Source organism: Peromyscus leucopus, chromosome 3 (genome assembly GCF_004664715.2).
Source record: "Peromyscus leucopus breed LL Stock chromosome 3, UCI_PerLeu_2.1, whole genome shotgun sequence".
Lineage (NCBI taxonomy): Eukaryota > Metazoa > Chordata > Mammalia > Rodentia > Cricetidae > Peromyscus > Peromyscus leucopus.
The window spans coordinates 18,020,412-18,040,897 of NC_051065.1; the positions used below are offsets into that span (position 1 = coordinate 18,020,412).

At 36.5% G+C, this 20,486-nt stretch overlaps 1 protein-coding gene across 2 annotated transcripts in view; it reads right to left on the reverse strand.

Annotated features, from left to right (window-relative positions):
• Positions 1–9,898: 9,898 nt before the first annotated feature.
• The window catches only part of Mios (meiosis regulator for oocyte development), a 33,192-nt gene continuing 22,604 nt past the window's right edge, over positions 9,899–20,486 (reverse strand). For both annotated transcript variants that reach the window (XM_028869848.2, XM_028869849.2), the window contains exons 9-12: positions 19,264–19,416; positions 17,317–17,521; positions 11,221–11,350; positions 9,899–10,313 (exon numbers count right to left, since the gene is read on the reverse strand). In XM_028869848.2, the coding sequence (XP_028725681.1) occupies positions 10,217–10,313; positions 11,221–11,350; positions 17,317–17,521; positions 19,264–19,416 (585 nt within the window). In that variant the 3' untranslated portion in view covers positions 9,899–10,216. The remainder of the gene's footprint in view (positions 10,314–11,220; positions 11,351–17,316; positions 17,522–19,263; positions 19,417–20,486) is intronic.

Here is a 20,486-nt window from a genome sequence, read left to right on the forward strand (position 1 = left end):
TTAAAGAATGTTAGCAGGGCATTGAGTTGTATACTAGTTCCTCATTTTAAAAGATGTAGGCTGAAATACTTTGGTTTCTGAATATTAAAAAATTCTGTTTCAACATAGTTGTTTCTTTGGGTAAGGAAATAAAGATCAGAAAACTTGAAGATAGTTATCAAACAAATGCCACAATTTGAAAGAAAATAATACAGGTGATTTAGAGCTAAGAGTTTAGGGAAATGCCGTAGTTAACACTAACTTAACTAGTCTCATTTTCCAAGCAACTTCATTTTTCACAGTTTGAATTACTCAAGAAAATCTCACATCATAAATGTTAAGGTAATAAATTTTATTTAACAATAGTTCTAAATGAGTAGAAAGATTATGTCTCTTGTTGCTTGAATTTTTAAATTCAATCAACAGGAAGATCTTTGTTGATGGATAATTTTTAATTAAAAGTTAATATTACATTAGGTACTGTTTAGTTATTATTTAGATACCAATGCTTATTTTCATTAGTTCAACTCCAACTGATACTCTGCATACATATACTAACTAGTCAAATTGTGTCAAGTGCATTTAACATAGTCTGAAACAGCACCATATTTCACTGAAACATTTCAATATTTCTTTTTCTTTGGAGAGGTTTTAAATTATATGAAAACACTGAGCCTGATAAGTGAATATGCTTTATTTAAGAGCTCCATCTGCCCTTTGAAATGATCAGAGTTCCTTTTAGCAAATTATTTTTTCCATATGTCTCAGAAATGTTATGGTTTAGTTGATCATGTGGTTGACCTTTTATACAAGGCAGACAGTGGACCAGGATTGCCTCATTTTGGAATCTCCTTAGAAATGACTAAATGTTTTCCAGATGAACATATTGGAGACTTAGAGAAGAAGTAGGAGTAATTTGAAGTCATTGCTTCCAAACGAGGAGATTTGTGTGAACTTCTCTTTCTATTGGAAACCAGTGACCTAAAAAGGAATTAGGCCTCTGGGCAGTTTGCTTTACTTTCAATAGCACAAATAAACTGAAAAAAAGTTGGGATTAATTACGACATTTATACTGTTCTTATCCTCAAAAAAATGAGATTAAGGCAGCTGCAGAGGTTTCTGTCTTTCCTTGTTTTCTCATTATGAACTAATACAGTGACTTTCCCAAATGTAACTTCAGGTACCAGTGGAGACAAAATGGGGTCGTTTATTGTTAGCAGTTTTCACAAGACCACTCTGCTAAAACTGGGACACATATCCTGCCTTGTTCCTTCTTAAGGAAAGTCAAATCACTTTTCAGGAAAATAAAATGGGTTGTGTTGCTGTTGTCCCTTGATCTTTCATCATATCACCTACACTTTGAGATCCAAATTTAAGAATATATTTTAAGCAATCCAATGAAAATACATTATGAGAATATTTGAGCTTTAAAACACTGAGATGTAATAAACAAGCACAATACTCCTGTAGTCTGTGACCCAACTGAAAACTCAAAGGAAAAGCTACTCAGGAAAGAAAAATTTGTAAGTTTAAGACATCATTGTGTGCTGCTGTGGAATAATCCTTCTATACACTGCGAAGATGTGTTGCTCTCACTGTTAATAAAAAGCTGATTAGCCGATAGCTAGGAAGGATTTTCAGGGCAGAGAGAGCACTGGGAGGAAGGAGGGCAGAGTCAGAGAAGTCAAGAAGCAGACTGGGAAGAAGCGGCATGGTAAGTCAATACATGAGGTAAATGAGCCTCCAGGCAGCACATAGGTTACTAGAAATGGGTTAATTTAAGTTATAAGAGCTAGCTAAAAAACAAGCCTAAGCTATCAGCTGAGCATTTATAATTAATAATAAGTATGTGGTTATTTGGGAACTGGCTGGAGGGAAAGAAAAGTCCACCTACAGTGTGCACATCTGTGATTGCTTAATTAAAGAGAGGCAAGTGTTATATATTGTGTTACATCTAGGTACGTCTGGTACACAATCTGTAGCACATGACACTCGGCTTGCAAATTTTCTGAAAGTGGGAACTAGACACAAGTTCTCTAGTGAGTGTTTCACTAGAAATGAGGCTAGGAAATTTCAGAAATTTGAAATAAAACAGCTTTGTAACAACAAAATTCAGATTATCTAAAAATACATTGCAGAAATGGATGACAAGATGGATGTACTTCAGCTTTTAACATTTTTGTGAGTTAAAATCAAAGTCAATGACATTTAGAAGAGCACTGCTGTTTCTGTGTTCCCTACATATTCTAAATTCAGCTACATATGTCTTGTGATCACAAGATATGGTTACAAATAGCAATAATCATTGCAAAGCAAATTACAAGATGGCATCAGAAAACATTTCACCTCCAGCAGAGGAGGGAGTGGATTACCTCACTCATGAACCCTGACTGTTATGTGATAGAGATAGCAGACTTTAAAATGAAAAGGTTATATATGCTAAAATAGCAAAATCACTGTATGAAAAGTAAAGACAGACTCCTTGCTTTAGGCAAAACATCTAAATATATTGATGAAAAACCTTAGACACAAATATTTCAACTTCTTTTTTTTAATTTTTTTATTTTTTAAATATTTCAACTTCTATGGGATCTGAAAACTTTACTAAAAGACTACTTTCTCAATTTTTTTGTCTTTTTATTTTCTTGAGACAGGTTTTCACTGTTTGCTTAGGCTGGCCTCAAACTTAGAATTCTCCTGTCTTCACATACTGAGTGCTGGATTGTAGGCATATACCACATCTGGACTCCATAACTTTTCATATGGACATAATCATGCAAATAAAGATTCCAATTATATAGGGCTTTAAAATATTAATTACACAGCAATATTTTATAACAAATGTCCATTTGTGAAAGATTATGCACAATATCATTGTTATACATGTTGCATGTATAATTATAGTGACATGAAAATGCTCTCAAACTGAGATATTAGTCTCAGCCTGGTTCTGGACTTCATTTCCTGCTTCTTGTGCCAGTGGACTGGGGGACTTGGGCTACTGCACCTGCTCTCTGGTTCTTAGGCCCTCGGTCTTAGACTGAAAGCAACACTCTTGGCTTCCCTGGCTCTTGGGTGTTCAGATTTGAACTGAACTACTTACCTGGATTTTTTTTTAATGTAAAATATTTTCAAATTTTTTATTCTTTGAGAATTTCATACAATATATTTGGATCCTATCCCCTCCCCCCCAAATTCTCCCAGATCACCTTCATCTCATCCCTCCAGTCAAATGCATGTTTTTTTTAATATCCCATGGAGTTTGTGTTAGCAATATACTCTTGGGTATGCAGTCATCCACTGGATCATATTCAACCAAGCAGGGCCACACCCTTAAAGAACAGATAAAATAGTCTGACAAACAGAAGAGAACCAGATTTCAGTCTAGACCCTAGACCTAATTCTAGCTTTACCACCCAATTAGTACACTTCCCAGAATGATCCTTTGTTTTCTCCCACTTCATTTATAATTTTGCATGTCCTATTACTCAGACTCCAAATAAGTAGTTGAGTTAAAAATGGCCAACAGATGAACTACCAGGTGGTAGTAGCTGCCCAGAATGCTGTGCTGCAGAGGGTTCTGAGAAGAAGTATGAATGGTAAGCTATCTGAATCAAGCATAAAGAAGGATGTGCTCATTGCTTATTCACCACCCAGTTCAGCAAAGCTTGGCCTAACCAGCTCATCAGAGGCTGAAAAGAGTACTAACTGTCACTGGAGAATCAAAAAATGAAGGAACAACCGTAGAAAAATTGTCTCCCCTCCCCGGTCTTTTTTTCCTTATCATCCTAATGCTAGTTCTTACTCGGATCCCTTTCTACCCATTTCCCCAAATCCAAGAAAATGGCTGCTATCTACATTAATCAATACTGGGCAAAAATGCTCTCTAGTTAGCAGTCCTCAAAGCACAGCCTTTCCTAGCTGCTTTTTTTTTTTTTTTTTTGTAGCTTCGCGCCTTTCCTGGAACTCGCTTTGGAGACCAGGCTGGCCTCGAACTCAAAGAGATCCGCCTGCCTCTGCCTCCCAAGTGCTGGGATTAAAGGCGTGCGCCACCACCGCCCGGCCCTCGCTGCTTCTTAAAATGCACACAGAAAACTCACAGCACCACCCACCACCTAACTGCTAGACTCTGGAAAGAATCATTAAGTATAGGGATGGTTCCAATCCCTGCATAATCAACCTTGGCTCTGGTACTTCGGCTGAGTGAATCTTATTCAGAGGTAGGTTAAACAATTGATCTTAGAAAATTTAGAAAGGAACAAAGAAAGGAAATTGGAAGCTAGAAGTAAATGAGGGAACAGTTTAAATTCAGGAATGCTAAGAATCCCAGAGGCAGAAAGAGATGCTAAAACAAGTTCTAAGTCCCATCCTTTTCCTTGCATGTATCTTTTTACCAAAACAAGCCGTCCCGTTTTCATAGGCTATGTAGATCCATTCTCTGTAGCCCACATCGTCCTGACAGCTAAATGATGTTCTTATCCTCTCCTTCCAACATCTGCTTGCTCAAATACAAGAGTTCTGAGAATCACTTGTCAATCTAGAATAATTTGGCAGGTATATTATCACTCACCATGGAAGATGCAGGGTCTCATACATTTACATGTCACATGACATAACAGTGACTAATAAAAGAGCGAGCAAGGCATAGTGGTGCATACCTGCAATCCCAATATTCAGAATACTGAAGTAGGAAGAATCCTGGGCTAAGCAGCAAGACCTGTCTCAGAAAGCCCAGAAAAAGAACTGGAAATCTGGATATCATCAGACGGCGGATCTTGACAAGAACATAAGGTTTTATAACGCTCCCTGATGGCAAATAACAAAATCTCCTTGAGAGATAGGACAGTGACCAGGAAAGGGCTTTGTTATCTTTAATGTTGTAATTTTTTTTTATTGAGATGCTGATTGTCCTAGCATAACTCTAGAGTGGCAGATTCAGTTTCAGTAAGAATGCTGATGGCTAGAACATGATCAGCTGAAGCCTCCACTACTCAGTACAAAAGGACTGGAAATGATAGGCAGCTCATTAATCATTTATCCCAGGGATGAGTGTGTTCTGGTACAGATAGGAGCCTGTAGGTGAATGCTGCCAAATGAGAAATGTCACTTGTCAGGCCTCATGCATAAGCACCATAGGGCTATTTTTAAGCTTCTGTGCAGATTAAAGTTGTACGCCTCTTCCCTACAGTTCCGTCACATATGCTTGGCAATTTTGTTCTATGAGAATTCATTTTCACTCTGCTCAAATGTCTCTGCTGGAGAAAAATATTCAAATTCTAGTATGTACACGCAAAAAAATATACAGAAATCTCAATGTTTCACGTCGTGGAAGTGGACTCCAAGTGAAGACCAGTAGAAGAGACAAACTAGAAGTAATAAATGATTGGGAAGAGGGGGATTCTTTCTGGGAGGATGTTTTACCGGGAAGGATGATACAGTTTTAACCTCAAGGTCCCAAAGGAAAAAAAATCATATACTCCATATAATACTTCCTGAAGACAGAAACCACAAAATTCAACAGAGTATACTTAAAATTATCATTCACTCACTAGGTTAAGAACATTCCCAGGAGTGGCTGTCTCAAATGACCCTGAGAGCCTGTGCCAGCTTATTCATTTCCAGTTTGTGTCTGTCTTTCTAGTGGGGAATACCCTTCCCTGTTTGGAGCAATATTTCAGCATTCATTGGAAGAATTTACTAAATTTAAAAAATGCTACTTTAGTCAAGCATGCAGGACTGCACGCAGGGGCACAGAGAAACATCTTGAGCCCAAGGCCAGCCTTGGCTACTTGTCTCCCAAAGGGCAGAGGTCAGGGAGGGCAACTTGTCTATCAATGGACCCGACATGTGTAATTTTCTTCTCTACGCTCTGTTTATGAGGACTCGAAGGTCAGAAGATTTAAGACAAAATATTTCTTTTGCAACAGACATATCCCACAAACTTGTGGCTTTATATTTATAAATGTATATACCTCCACCTATTTAGGAAATTTTATGTACACCTAGATTTGTGCAAATATTAAGTATTCTTGTCTAATGTAAATTTCCAAATGGATAACGAAGTAATTTTTCTTTGATTAAAGTTAGAACATAGGAACTTTGCAATACTCATTTTTCACAAAATACTACTATTATATTTGTTGTTTAGAAATAAAATTACATAATGTTAAAACATTGTTACATTTGACAATGGCAACTTTAATTTAGCTATTATTAACTAAACATGGCTATAACAAAAATATGGATAAATATGAATTTGGGTATTTGGTATTTCAAACTTCAGGGTTTCTTGCAGACTCAAGTATATAAAGCATGCATAAGTGAAACTAACATTCTTTAAGTAAAAAGATACAAAGCCAACAGCTTTTGTGAATTGATACATAAATGTCTGTTTCACATTTGAGACATCAATCCCTTCAAACATATTTCAAGACAATTCTTTCTTTGTGACTTTGTTTTAAGATTCCAACTTAATTAGATTACGCTATCTGAATTTCCAGTTAGGAAATTACATTAAGGCAAGCATGCTTTTCATCAATTGGATGAGGGACTATGTGCTGAATTATTATTGCTATTTCTGGCATTATACAAATTATCCTTAATCCTAAAGCAAAGCATTTAAAAACATTGTCCTATCAATGGTATTAGTAAGGAAATTATGTTTTGGAAGATATTATGATCAACTGTTTCCTTCAATTGTTAGAAAATTATTTTAAAAACTCAAAATGAAAGAGATTGATGTTGGCTGTAAAGATACAGATGCCTCAGCAATCTCATTCTGTCCAAACGATAAAGCAAATCTAAACACTGATCTGAATGACTCTGAATCTGATTGTGCTGGAACTGAGCTTATGGCTACAACTTTCATCCGACACACTGATTCCACAATAATGGTGCCAATGATCATTTAATATCATACCTTAACAGTGTCCACCAATCAAGACATGCAGATGCTTGCTGGTCTGTTAGAAGCATGGGCATCTGGGCACACTGAGAATTCACCACTTACTGTAAAGAACTTACTGTAATGAACTGTGTATGTGTACTCCAGGTTGGATACAACAATGGAGGGAGCAGGCTTCCTGCCATGGCCAGAGCCAGAAGAGAAGAGTCAGAAAATCTATGAGGAAGACAGAGGAGAAAAGGTTGAGATAGTTACTAATTATATCTAATTATATGCCAGTGACTTCAGCGAAATTAGGAGTTTTATAACCATAAATGGAGAGTGCAGTGCAATTTCTACCTGTCTGAGGGAGGGCTGGACTAAAAGTATAGTGTTATTGCAGTGTTACTACTAGACACAACACTGAGAAAAATGACTTCTGAATAAGTTAGAACTGTACTAATTTTCCTCTTATGAAACATGTTTCTTTACCTCAGGGTAAATCACATCTGCCTGTTTCATGATGGCAACACAAGATGCCTGATCAGTTAACTTGAAAAAGCCAATGATATGGGTGATATACATTTCCATTTATTTTTACATCCCTTATTATTGAAAATAAATGCTGGATAGCAAAAAGACAAACATTACCCAAAGTCCAATGGGAAGACAGTCAAATTTCCATGAAAATATATTTAACATATTGTGCATATTCTCATGTAGGCTTTCTTCTTCACCTACAGAGCTTCCTTAGTAAAAAGATATACTTTATTTGAATAGTTGGTCAGTATTTCCTATGTATATGTTAATATTTGTTGTTATAGTGGATATTAAAGTTCTCATTTGTACTGTAAATGAAGAACTACATCATACATATATCTGTGCATTTGTCCTCTTAGTAACTCATAAAAGCTTTCGGTCACCTTATGACAAAGGGTTGACTATTTCTAAGGATTTTTAATATGTATTTGCTCACTTCATTTGAAGAACACTTACATTGACTTCATTATTGCTCATGGTGTTCTCTCGGACTGTTTCCTTCCCATAGTCCTTAAAATGTAGACCCTCCCATTTAATAGATGCAGATAGGTGAACAGCACCCTACTTTCTTCTCCCTTTGTGAGCACGTGATACTAAGAAACCTTGTGAACTCACCTTATATATGTTAAGCATATGTTCCCAATGACCTACGCCTTCTGCCCTTTACCTCCATCCTTTTAATCAGTGTGCTACTAATGTACTTGTCAGCTGACATAATTTATTTTGTCTAAGACAAGTAAAAATGTCCCTATGTCTGTTACTTCATGTATACAATGGCAACAATATCTCAATAACTCAAAAATATCTTGGTGAGTTTAGTCTCAAATACCAGTGATCTAGGGAATAAAAAAAATGGGGAAATAATTCAAATCTATTTTCATTCCACACACAATGCAAGGCAAGATAAATAGACATCATATAAACTGCATGTTAGGCTCAGAGGAAATATTAGCAAGCTATTACATAGGAGAACCTATAAAATGTTACAAATAAGTCTATATTTACATAATAGAATTCATATTTATATCTTACACTCTATATCAAAACCTTTCATTAACTTTATATTGTACTTCTAGGAAAAATGAAAATATACATCCTAAGAGTTTGACATTACTTTGAAGCTCATGTTAAGGATACAGTAAGGTTAAAAAGAATATTTTAATTTATGCAATATTAAAGAAAATATTCTAATTAAATGAAAGTAGTAGGATTTATGAAGACCAATAATCCCATAATGGCAATTTCTATAAGAAATAAGTCATTATTCCCAAGTTTTTCATCTGAAAACTCACCCAGCAGAAATTTAGAGCAGACACACATAATCCCGATGTTATTCTATGCTTTCTGTATCATCAGATCTTAAATCAACTCGATTCCATTTTTCTTGAATATGTAAGTCACATCTGTCTAGTCTAACTAGATCGTAGTCTTTCATCAGCCCAGGTGCCGACATAAAGCTTTTAATGTTATTCAGCTTCAGACACCTCCAAAATCTACAGAAAAGGATCCTCTAAGATTATGGCTTCTAGCAGAAAATTCAGTTCAGTTGCTGTGCACGGCAGGTGACCAAGAAGCATGATAAAATCCTTCCTCTTCAATCTGTCCAACTAGGCAGACAAACAACAATGGAAACAAAGTCCTTGAACTAGCCCCAATGCACATACTTTAGCAACTTGTATCTAAAATAGACTTCAAAAATGCCCTTCTACTGCCCAACATCACATAGTCTACCTTGGAAAAAGACAGATTCCAAAATTGACAGACAGCACCATTAAACCTGTTCCTAAATATGATCTTGCAAAGCATCTGTATTCAGAAAACTCTTCTGATGGTGAGAACGCTAAGTTAGTATGGTAAGTAGAGAAATCTCCAAAGACAAATCAGAACACAGGAAGAGAGAAAAATTATACAGAAAAACTCTTTAGCATATTTTCCTGAAATTTCACACATTTTTTCTTCTGTAAAGAAAAAAAGTTGTGAGATACATTCTTTTTACATTTTTTTATTCATTTCTTTATTTTCTAAGTGTGTGTGTGCACCTGCCTGCTTCATGCCACAGTGCCCTTGTGGAGGTAAGTGGATTCACCTCTTCCACCATGTGGGTCTCAAGGATTGAATTCAGGTCATCAGGATCGGCAGCAAGCCCCCTCACATGCTGAACCATCTCACTGGCCTACTCTTAACTTGCATTTTTTCAGGAAGACAACAATGAACTATGTCAAAAATTTTTACATTAAAATATAAATGTATTAGGAAGTCCCCTAAGTGTGTATGTGTGTGTGTGTGTGTGTGTGTGTGTGTACTTCTCTCAAACATATTGTTAACATTTATTCTCCAGTGTGGGTCAGGTGCTAATTCCCAATGTCAAAATTGATATTTTATCTGAATGGAATCTAAGCATGGGTAAGCTTAAACTGTTATCTGAACCACAGAATTGGCCATTTGGCTTTAAATATGTGCAGATTCTATCTAAAGATATCAAGTTCAGATTGAGAATACAGGCACAAGGTCTGTTTTTATTCTAAAACCTTCTACATACATTCATAATTTTGACAAAAACCTAGAAGGTTCTTTCAAATGAACTTTAACCTACTGAACAGCACTTATATCCAGGCTCTGATGTTTATTTCAGCAGCATTTGACTCTAAGAAGCACATCAAAATCACTCAAACATCAAATTGCTCATCTGGTAGAATGATTTATTTTCCCATTATAGGAAAGTCATGAGTGACTTGTTCTGAGGTATGTTTCTGAACTATGGAGGACATCTATTAAAAAATCCACACTTGAAGGTTTCTCTTTAGGTGTAACATTTCAAGGCTGAACAGTCTCTGCTGGTACCAGATTTCCTGTTGTATCCAACTGCATACATTTACACGTGCACGCAGACACTGGACATTCTGCATGGTCCCTGAAAAAACGGTGAAATAACAGTTAGGAATCCAAGCTTTACATCCACAAATACATTTATATAATTATCTTCAAAATGCTACTGGGCTAAGTATATAAATTAAACCCCACAATAAAAATTCAGAGCATCAAATTAGAAACCATCACCAAGGTGAACTTTGAAGAGAATGTTCCTGAAAATGAACAGTTTTGGCTTCCACACTCATAATACACCAAAACAGTTACTAAGGGGATAGGGTGTATTAAGAGTTCAGGTTAGCACAAATGAGACAGCAATCATGAAGTTGTTGTGTTAATGAACGCACGGGACCACTAGCACTGCTTAGAATCAGTAAGTTCACTTTGAGAACCATCACTGCAAGAGCGATTTATGTGGGGCTCACCTAGAAAGAACTAAGGTAGTAGGTGTGTGTGTGTATGTGTGTGCATGTATAATTATATTAATAATTTAATTACATGAGAAATTGTAAGCTAGGAAAAACTGTAAATATCCCATCTCCCAACAGGGTTAAATAACATTAAACATTTAATCCATACAAAGGATTTCTTAGATAAGTATAAAAAAACTGAGGTAAGCTCTCAGGATGTAGCCATGTCTAGCCAGGAATTTGCTGTTCAAGCTGTCCCTGAACTCATCTCATAGAGATCCACCTGCTTCTGCCTCCCAAGTGCTGAGATTAAAGCAAGCACCACCACACATCTGGCATAGATATTACTTTTACAGTTTAGCATTATGTAAGATAATAGCAGAACATTACCTTTGTTAAGTCAATAAGCAAGTAAGTTGCAAAAAATTAATTCTTCAGTTAGACATAATACAATGATACCAAGAGCCTGACATATTGAAAAGGGTATCTGCTCTATGTCCTATAACTATAAGATTATCAAGGAAGAAAAGTGTTGTTTACCTGAACCAACTAAGCATATGTCCAGCATGCCCACCATGCCGACAATTGTGACACCAGGTAAACCAATTGTTAAACTGAGCCAACTTTTTGTCCTTGCTCAAGTCTACTTTTTCATCTGATTTGGATCCGCCTATGGGAAAAGAAATTGATCATCATTAGCCACATCACAGCAGTTTAAGTTTCTTAAAGGGTAGCTATGTTAAAATATAAATCATATACCATATTGCAATAGCAATTTTATTAAAATCTAAGACTGAATAATAGCTTACATATATGTAATAGTTACATGCGCGCGCGCGCGCGCGCGCGCGCGCGCGTGTGTGTGTGTGTGTGTGTGTGTGTGTGTATTTGTTTTTTTTGTTTTCAAGACACAGTCTCACTATGTAATTCTAGCTGTACTGGAACTCACTATGTAGACTAGGTTAGCCTAGAACTCACAGAGATCCACCTGCCTCTGCCTCCCAAGGGCTGGATACAAGGCTTGTGCCATTACACCCAGGTAGTTTACCTATATTTTTAATGGTCAACAAAAAAAATGCAAAAGTGTATCCAAACCCACTAAGAAACTATATGAATTGAAAAACATTTACACTAGTCAAAAACTTTTCCAAAAAGAAATCTAGACACAGGTTTCAGGTGAGTTTTACCAAAAGCCAACAGCCACACAAACTCTTCCAAAGAAGATTAAAAAAAAAAAGTCATGTGGTACTTCTTGGGGTTGGTACAATTTGCTAACAAAATAACAAAAACAGCATGAGAAAGATGACTGACCAATCTATCTCCTGAATAGACATAAAAATAACAGGTAAAATACACTCAAATAGAACCTTGCAATAACACAACCCAATTCTCTTTCCAGGTAACTATAACAGAGACACTGTAAATATATATAAAGGGGACATGAAATATTTACAGCAGCACATTATTCATCCTAGTGAAACTCTGGAAAGTAAATGGTTAATAGTATATTAGAAAATCCTACTGTACTCCTGAACGAGACACTCAGTGGTAGTGAGAAATAAATTACAGCAGCAGTCATCAGCATCACACACACACACACACACACACAAAACACCCAAAGCCAAACCAAACAAACAAACAAAAAACCCCAACCTTGAAGTTTAGGGTTAATCAAAACAGGAAAAGATAAATTTCATGTCTTCTGCATAAATTTGAAACTACACGCAAAAGTAAATATGACAAGGCCATGTATCTAATCAACAGGCTGAATAAGAAACTCAGAATCACATGTTCATCCTTGAAAGCATAAACATACCAACAACCCTAAATGGAATCAATGGGTCATATTTATGTATTTTTCTCTCTCTGCGTATATGTTGTGTATCTAATTAGCACACAAAATAAGAAAAAGCAGTCATGAATTTGAGAGGGTACAAGGGGATAGGACTTGGAAAGGGTTCGGGGTAGGAGAGGACATAATTATATTTTAATTAAAAACACAATTGGAAGAAAAGAACTGGTACAGATAGGGCTGTTTGTGGTGGCACATGCTTCAAAATCTAGTACTTGGGTGGCAGAGGTAGGCTGATCTCTGAATTCAAGGCTAGCCTAGTCTACATAGTGAGTTCCAGGATAGCCGAGACCCTTTTCAAAAATGAAAAAGAGACTGGTGTAGGCGATGACTCAAGCAAGGGAGGGAAGGGGACTCTTGGAATTTCTATTTATCACAATACATGGCATAAATACTCATCCATGTTCAGTTCAAAAAAATTAAAAGACACGTACTACTACATAAAATTTGTTTATACATGTGCATCTTCACATATATTTTCTTGTTGACCCTTCCTGTAGTACTTAAATTTCAGGATGTTGGACATCTCCAGGCTTTTCTACACACACTACTTTGCTATGCCACATTTTGTGTTCCAAAAAATGCTGATTCTATTAATTTTGGCTACCTCAATGTTTTGTTTTAAAAAAACAAAGCAAATTAAAATATTTTAAGATCCCACACAATTACAGATAAAAATACAAGAAAATTAAATAAAAATTGTTACCTCTAAGCAATTATTACCTTTTAAAACATGTTGTATATAATAAAAAATTTACCTGTATCATTGCTAGTCACATTTAATAGCTACAGGAATAATTTTATAGCTAGGAATAGTTTCTTAAAATATCCATAATTTTCTCTTGATGGTATAAAGGTAAAAGAATGTATAAATAATATTTAAGAGGTGGTTGTACTGAAATTGCTCTAAAGGATTTACCAACAAATCAACAATGAGAAAAAGGAAAAGACAGAGGGAAAATACAGATTTACAGAGATACGTATTTTTATACGCTTGTGTAAGTCTCTTTAGTAATTTATTTATTTTTAACTCTGTGTGTGTGTGTGTGTATGTTGCCTGCATGTATGTCTGTGCACCAGATGTGTGAGTAATGACTGAGGTGGTCAAGAGGACGTTAGATCTCTGGGACTGGAGTTACAGATGGTTGTGAGTCATCATATGGAAGCTCAGAATCAACCCAGGTCCTCTAGACCAGCATCCAGTGCTCACTGAGCTACTTCTCCAGCTCCTTTATTTTAACTCCTAACTTTCAAAGGGGACAGTCTAGAACAGGCTACTTATTGTGCACATTTTTCCTTTTTAAATGAAACTGACATACTAAAGTCTTCCTTGCTACAAAGAGGTAATTTTTTTTTTTTTTTTTTTTTTTTTTGGTTTTTCGAGACAGGGTTTCTCTGTGTAGCTTTGCGCCTTTCCTGGGACTCACTTGGTAGCCCAGGCTGGCCTCGAACTCACAGAGATCCACCTGGCTCTGCCTCCCGAGTGCTGGGATTAAAGGCATGCGCTACCACCGCCCGGCCAAAGAGGTAATTTGTTTAAAGATCAAGTGTGTTCAAATTTTTAAAGATTTATAGTGAATTAAGAAGATACCCAATGCAAAATATCTGGAAATTAGAGTCTCACCCATGCACTAACAAAAGGTGGAAATCATTATAAAATCTAGCTTTAAAAAAAAAAATATGTCACCATTTACAAGTTCTATAAAGGCACAGGTTTTTAGGTGTGGTTTATTTTTAGGACTTGAATAACAAGTATTTGTAAAATGTTTAAAACTTATGCTAATTAAAACTTCTTAATAGAGTTTGAATACTTAACTGAGTTTAACATGATGCAACTCTTGTGCTCAGTGGCAGATGTGTGCTCAGCGTGTGTGTGTGTGTGTGTGTGTGTGTGTGTGTGTGTGTGTGCGCGTGTGCACACACACAAGACAGAAAGAGAGATTCACTAAATAAGCTCATGAACACTGACATCTAGGACCATGAAGTATGATGGATATAATGTCTGAGTACAGGCAAAGCACCCAAGAGAGGTCTGTGTGCTTGTATTTCTAAACTGGGAGACAATGTTTGATTTCTATTAAGTCTGTTTAATTTTGGAGCTAAGACTCTTCTGATAAAAAGAACAAATTCACTATTCTCTAGTTACTGTATCATAGTCCTTAGGATTATGTTCAGGCTCCTAATTTTTGGGCTCTGCTTCCTATGAATGCACTTCCTAGACAGATCCTATGCCACTGGGGCGGCATGTGCTGTTCAGCATAACTTACCCACACTTACCACCCTTATCAATCCAGACACAGAAAGGCTTTCCTGATCATAACATAGTAAAGCTGACCAAGCATCAGGAGAGTGGCCTTTCTAGATCTTTCAATGTTTCTTTCAAAATTCCTAACAACTTCCATGTAAAATACATTTTATTCTACCCTCACGGGATAAAGTATTTCAAAATTCAAAATGCTTGGGGATTTTATAAAAGTAATACAGAACAAATATACTTTCTATAACACATCAAGAAAGCCAGATATATTTGTAACTAAGTACAGTAGCATTTTTGCAAGAAAGCATGTGGGTATTCACAAATAAATAAAAATCTTACTAGTCTTGTTCATTTTTACCAGGTTTTATTGTCAAATGAGAGTATTATAAATTCATTTTTAAAAATCCTCTGAAGCCAGGTGTGGTGGTACAGCCCTTTAATCCCAGGACTCTGAAGGCAGAAGCAGGCAGATCTCTGTGAATTTGAAGTCAGTCTGGTCTACAAATTGAGTTCCCAGTCAGCCAAAATAAACAAACAAACAAATCCTCTGGACTCTCAGATCTTCCTAAAGGTTTTGGAATTAGACACAGGGTCTGTGGACCACTCCCTACTCCTCAAAATATATTATCCCTTCTTTTTTATTCTATGTTAGTTCTCCATGCTCCATGTTTACTGTTCATCATGCGCTCTAAGAGGCTCCTGGATTCATTCAGCTCCGTGCATCAGCCTTATCATAATATGTAAATAAGTAGATAAACTTATATTATATTCAGAACCAAGTATGGGAGAAATTTCTGAAACAAATATTATGATGTAATAAATCATAGTATTCAGCATTTATTAGTCTCCACAATAGCTTGAACTATCTATGATTTAATTTTTTTCAATTCCAGGTAATTATCTTCTCATACATGTTTCAAAATTAGAAAAGATAAAAAAGTTAATATGTAATAAAAAATGAACTGTAGTCCCAACAGAAGGCAAATATTCACTATAACTTCCTGAGACTTACGGTCCAAAGGCTATACTAAATGTAACTACTTTGATATATCTCCATTCTCACAGATATATGATTTATTTTCTTTTATTTTTTCACTCTACTAGATGCTCCAAATTGTTACATTCTTGTCATAATTGGGGCTATATAAAAACTAATCAGCATTCAGCATAAAATAAAAACCTTCAATTCATATTTAAACCAAACACTGAGGTTATGGTCATGTACACCTGTAACACCAGTATTTCAAAAGCCAAGGCAAGAGGGTCATGAGTTCTAGGCCAGGCAAGGCAACATAGTAAGACACTGTCATAAATACTAGAATGTAAACATTACATATGGAGGAAAAAGACACAATGGCCACTTCTTCATTACATCAGTGTAATAAATAGCCAAATAACTTTTTTTAAAGACAGGGTTTCTCTATGGAGATAGTTCTGGATGTCCTGGAACTTTCTATCTAGACCACACTGGATGTGAGCTCCACAAAAATCTGCCTGTCTGCCTTTGTTTCCTGAATGCTGTGATTAAAGGTATCCTCAACCATGCCCAGCCCATGCCAAAATGTTTTTTTGATGAAGACTTTTGACATTAGTATCATTTTCAAGTTACAAAACTGGAATGTTCAAAGCTATCAAGTATATTATATTCCATTATTTGCTGTTCTCAAAAAGTAATTCCCAGCCGGGCGGTGGTGGCGCACGCCTTTAATCCCAGCACTCGGGAGGCAGAGCCAGGCGGATCTCTGTGAGTTCGAGGCCAGCCTGGGCTACCAAGTGAGCTCCAGGAAAGGCACAAAGCTACGCAGAGAAACCCTGTCTCAAAAAACCAAAAAAAAAAAAAAGTAATTCCCATGTTTACTGTAAAGAGTAAAAAATATCTGGTATTTTTCATCATTAAAAACATACATCATCCCTGGAATGGTGGCATATATCTTTAATCCCAGACCTTGGAAGGCACAAGCAGGCCAGCCTGGTCTACATAATGCAACCCCTTCTCGGCAAAGAGAGAACAATAAAACCCCACGTCTATTTACTACATAATTGTCAAAATAGCAAGACCAAAACTGAGAACGCAAAAGTGTCCTGGCTTCTGGGCTAATAGTTTATGTATTAGAAGTGAGGATGAAGTCATAAGGAATGTGACAGTACTCTGAGACTATCAAAAGGCCGTATGCATACAAGGTATTTGTTAACAGCTGTGAGCACACTGAATTTTAAATATTAAATCTGAAATATTGGGTAGCTGCCATAAGAATGGTATAATTATAAAATCACTCATCTTTAAGCTTTAGTCATCAATTTTAAATTGGCCAGCATCTATGAGAATACCTGAGTTACCATAAATACAGATTTTTACTTTTAATGTACAGACTTTATAGTATAAAGAGGTAATAAAAACTTTCAAGCCTGTCAGTAAAGTGCCTTTTTTAAAAAATAATAGACATTAATATATATTTTACTTGAAACAATAATTGAATTATGTAGAAAAAATGAGTTCAGAAAGGTATTTTGTGCAATGATGTCATACCAGGACAGCTAGACACAGGCGTTCCCATATTAATGAGGCAAAGTGCACATCGAGGAAGCGGTTTTCGACAGCCAGGGCAACTCGTGACTTTCGATTTGGTTGGTGAACCACTCACACCATACTGACTAAAGCCTCTGCCCTGGTGAGGCACTGAGGAGCAGCTGTAGGAGATTGATTTGCCACAAAAATTACAACTCACAAACACCTAAAAAGCAAATGAAAAAAGCAATTTAGTTCAAACCAAAATGGAATTATAAAGTCTGATACTAACAAAATACGTTTTAAAATTTTATTTTACTTTGCAAAATGATCCATCTGATTAGCTCTCAGTTTATGTCTCCATGTAGCAGTTACACTATTTGGTATTTCCTGTTACCTTTACTTAATTACATTCTTCCTAATACCACTGATACTTGTGAAATACTAGGAACTTTAGACCCTAACATTTTGTAATTATCAGGGACATTGGATGCATGCAAGCCCATTACAAAATACCCCAATGTGGTTTAATATAAAATGTGCCCCATAGACACTTGGTCTACAGCTGGGAATGGGCCTTGATGTAGGGCCTAGCTGGAGAAAGTCATTTGGTATGGCCCTTGAGGTTTCTTAGCCTGGCCTCACTTCCTGACTGTGGACAGCAAGTGTCAGCTGCCTCATGGGCCTGCTCCCATTCCTTCCCCACCACCAAGGGCTGTCTTCCCTACAACTGCTGTCCCTTCAGCTGCTTCTTGTTAGGCAGCTGTTTACATCAACAACAAGAGAAACTAAGGCACCAAAGTGCAACCACTAAATCAAAGTTCAGTGACCCATCCTCTGAACAAAATCTGCTTATAAAAGCAACACTCTGAGCTGGACTTCCTGACAAGCCTATGACCCAACTACTCAGGTAGCTGAGGCAGAGGATCACAAGTTCAAGGCCAGCCTGAGTAATTTAGTAAGATTCTTGTCTGAAAAAAGGAAGGAAGGAAAGAAAAAGTGAAAGAGAAGAGGGGAGGAGAGGGGAGGGGGGAGGGCAGACAGATGGATAGAGAAAAAGAAAGAAAAAATGAAGGAAGGAAGGAAGGAAGGAAGGAAGGAAGGAAGGAAGGAAGGAAGGAAGGAAGGAAGGAAGGAAGGGAAAGGAAAAAGGAAAGAGAGGAGGGCTGCGGATACAGCTCAGTATGACACCAACTGCTTAGCACATACAAGGCCCCAGGTTCCATTTTGAGAACAAAATAAAACATCCCACCACCACCTTTTCTAAGATGAAAAGGAATTAAGGTTCCTGAAAAAGTACATTAAACGTTTAAAACAAAGCGGATGAGATGGTAAAAACAGCCATTAGAAGGTGCTCACTAGGTTTTAGAAAAGTATTCAGCTCTTCCAGATTAGTAACACACAGCACAATACTGTTTTACTAAAACACCTACTCCACCTTTTCAACTGCCGTCAAAAATAAAACATCACCATCCAGTGCTCACGGTGAAGACAACCAAATATTTAACATCTGAAGTAATAGTATGATATCATGTCACATACCTTATGTGATAATTGATCTCATATTAAAAATGCCATATAGAGACATATGTCTATACTTACTCTATTTTTTTAACCTCCAAATCCTGCTCTATTGCATATAAATAATACATAAAAACAATACACACATGGAATTATTGATATTTGACACTCTGAAAGTGTTTGGCAGACACTGAATCTCAGGCAGCCCTAGCAATTAAGCTTTCCTGAGATCATCTGGGCCTACTGTCCTTTGTTTTATCTCAAAGTATAGGTCAGCTGTACAAAATGATTGTTAGGAAACAAAAAAGTAAAATAAAACAGGAAAAAATTAAGAACGAAGTGTGTTCTGGAACAAAGACAATAAGAAAAACTCAACATAAGTAAAAGAATGGGTGATAATTCACTAATCTGACGCTCACATTAAATTTAATTCTCTCTGAAACTTACCTGTGCTAAAGGTTTGGAACTGGGATCCAACTTACTCCTATGAATATCAAATTCAGCTCGTTTGTGCCAAAACCTCCAGGCATCTAATAAATTTCTGTAATTCTCAATCCAATATTGAACCCTTTCATCTTTAAGAACATCTAAAGGTGAACCCTAAAAACAAAAACAAAAACCACCATGAATTGTTTCAAATATTTCCAATGTCCTGGTTTAACTCAGAGGATTCTGGGTCTAACATGGTATGAGTAACTCAGAAGAAATGGCTTTTCCCCCCGAAACTGGCTCCTAATGAGGAAAGCCTCAGCACTCTGCCCTAAGCTGGACTTCACTAGTGGCGTTGGCACACACCTATGAAGCATACCTGGCCAGGAAGTGGAACTCCTTTTTGAGTTTACAGAGCAAGTGGAAAACTATCCACCCTCCTGGCTAATGCAGTCAATGGTGAAAAAAGTCCTCTTGTCCTAAGTATTAAAACTTATGGATTCAAAAACTCTGCTTATAATGTATCCAAATTATACATCAAAACTACTTAATGACATTTAAACTAATACTGAATCTTGCCCGTCATATCTAATAGTGAAATGTTGTTTTTCACATAAGTTAAATATGAAATGTACATAGGCATTAATGAGAAACAAGAACTGGTTTTCCTAAGTTTATTTTAAAGTTCTTCTCATTCAGAACATCAATTTGACCAGTAAGAATATTTCTAAAACAGATATAAATGTCAGAGTTGACAGAAGAAAGATTTAATGCAGTATGTAGCACATTCAAAGAAATATGCTCAAAGAAAAACACTTAAAAGACTTAAGGAAAATAATCCCTTAAACTAGTGAGTAAATAAGGTATATAAACTATAACAAAGTTTATTTTTAAAAATACTTATGGATATAGGAGAAAAAAAAGTTCCTGGCAAGTTTAATGGCCAAGGGTAGAGATAGAGAGAAGAACAAATAAACAAGCCAACATTAGTTTTCCAGTTGAAGCCAGGCATGAAAGTACACACCTTTAAACCCAGCACACCAGAAGTAGAAACCCAGAAGTAGACGTAGGCTGATCCCAGCGTGGCCTACATAATGAATCCATGGCCACGGCTACACAATGAGAACCTGTCTCCAAACAAGAGAAAAGAGGAAAAGAAATAGTCCCACTGAAGAGGAGGAGCTAAGTAATAAAAAGGAAAGAAGAAAACGACCAGCACCCCAGGCTCAACTTGTTTATGC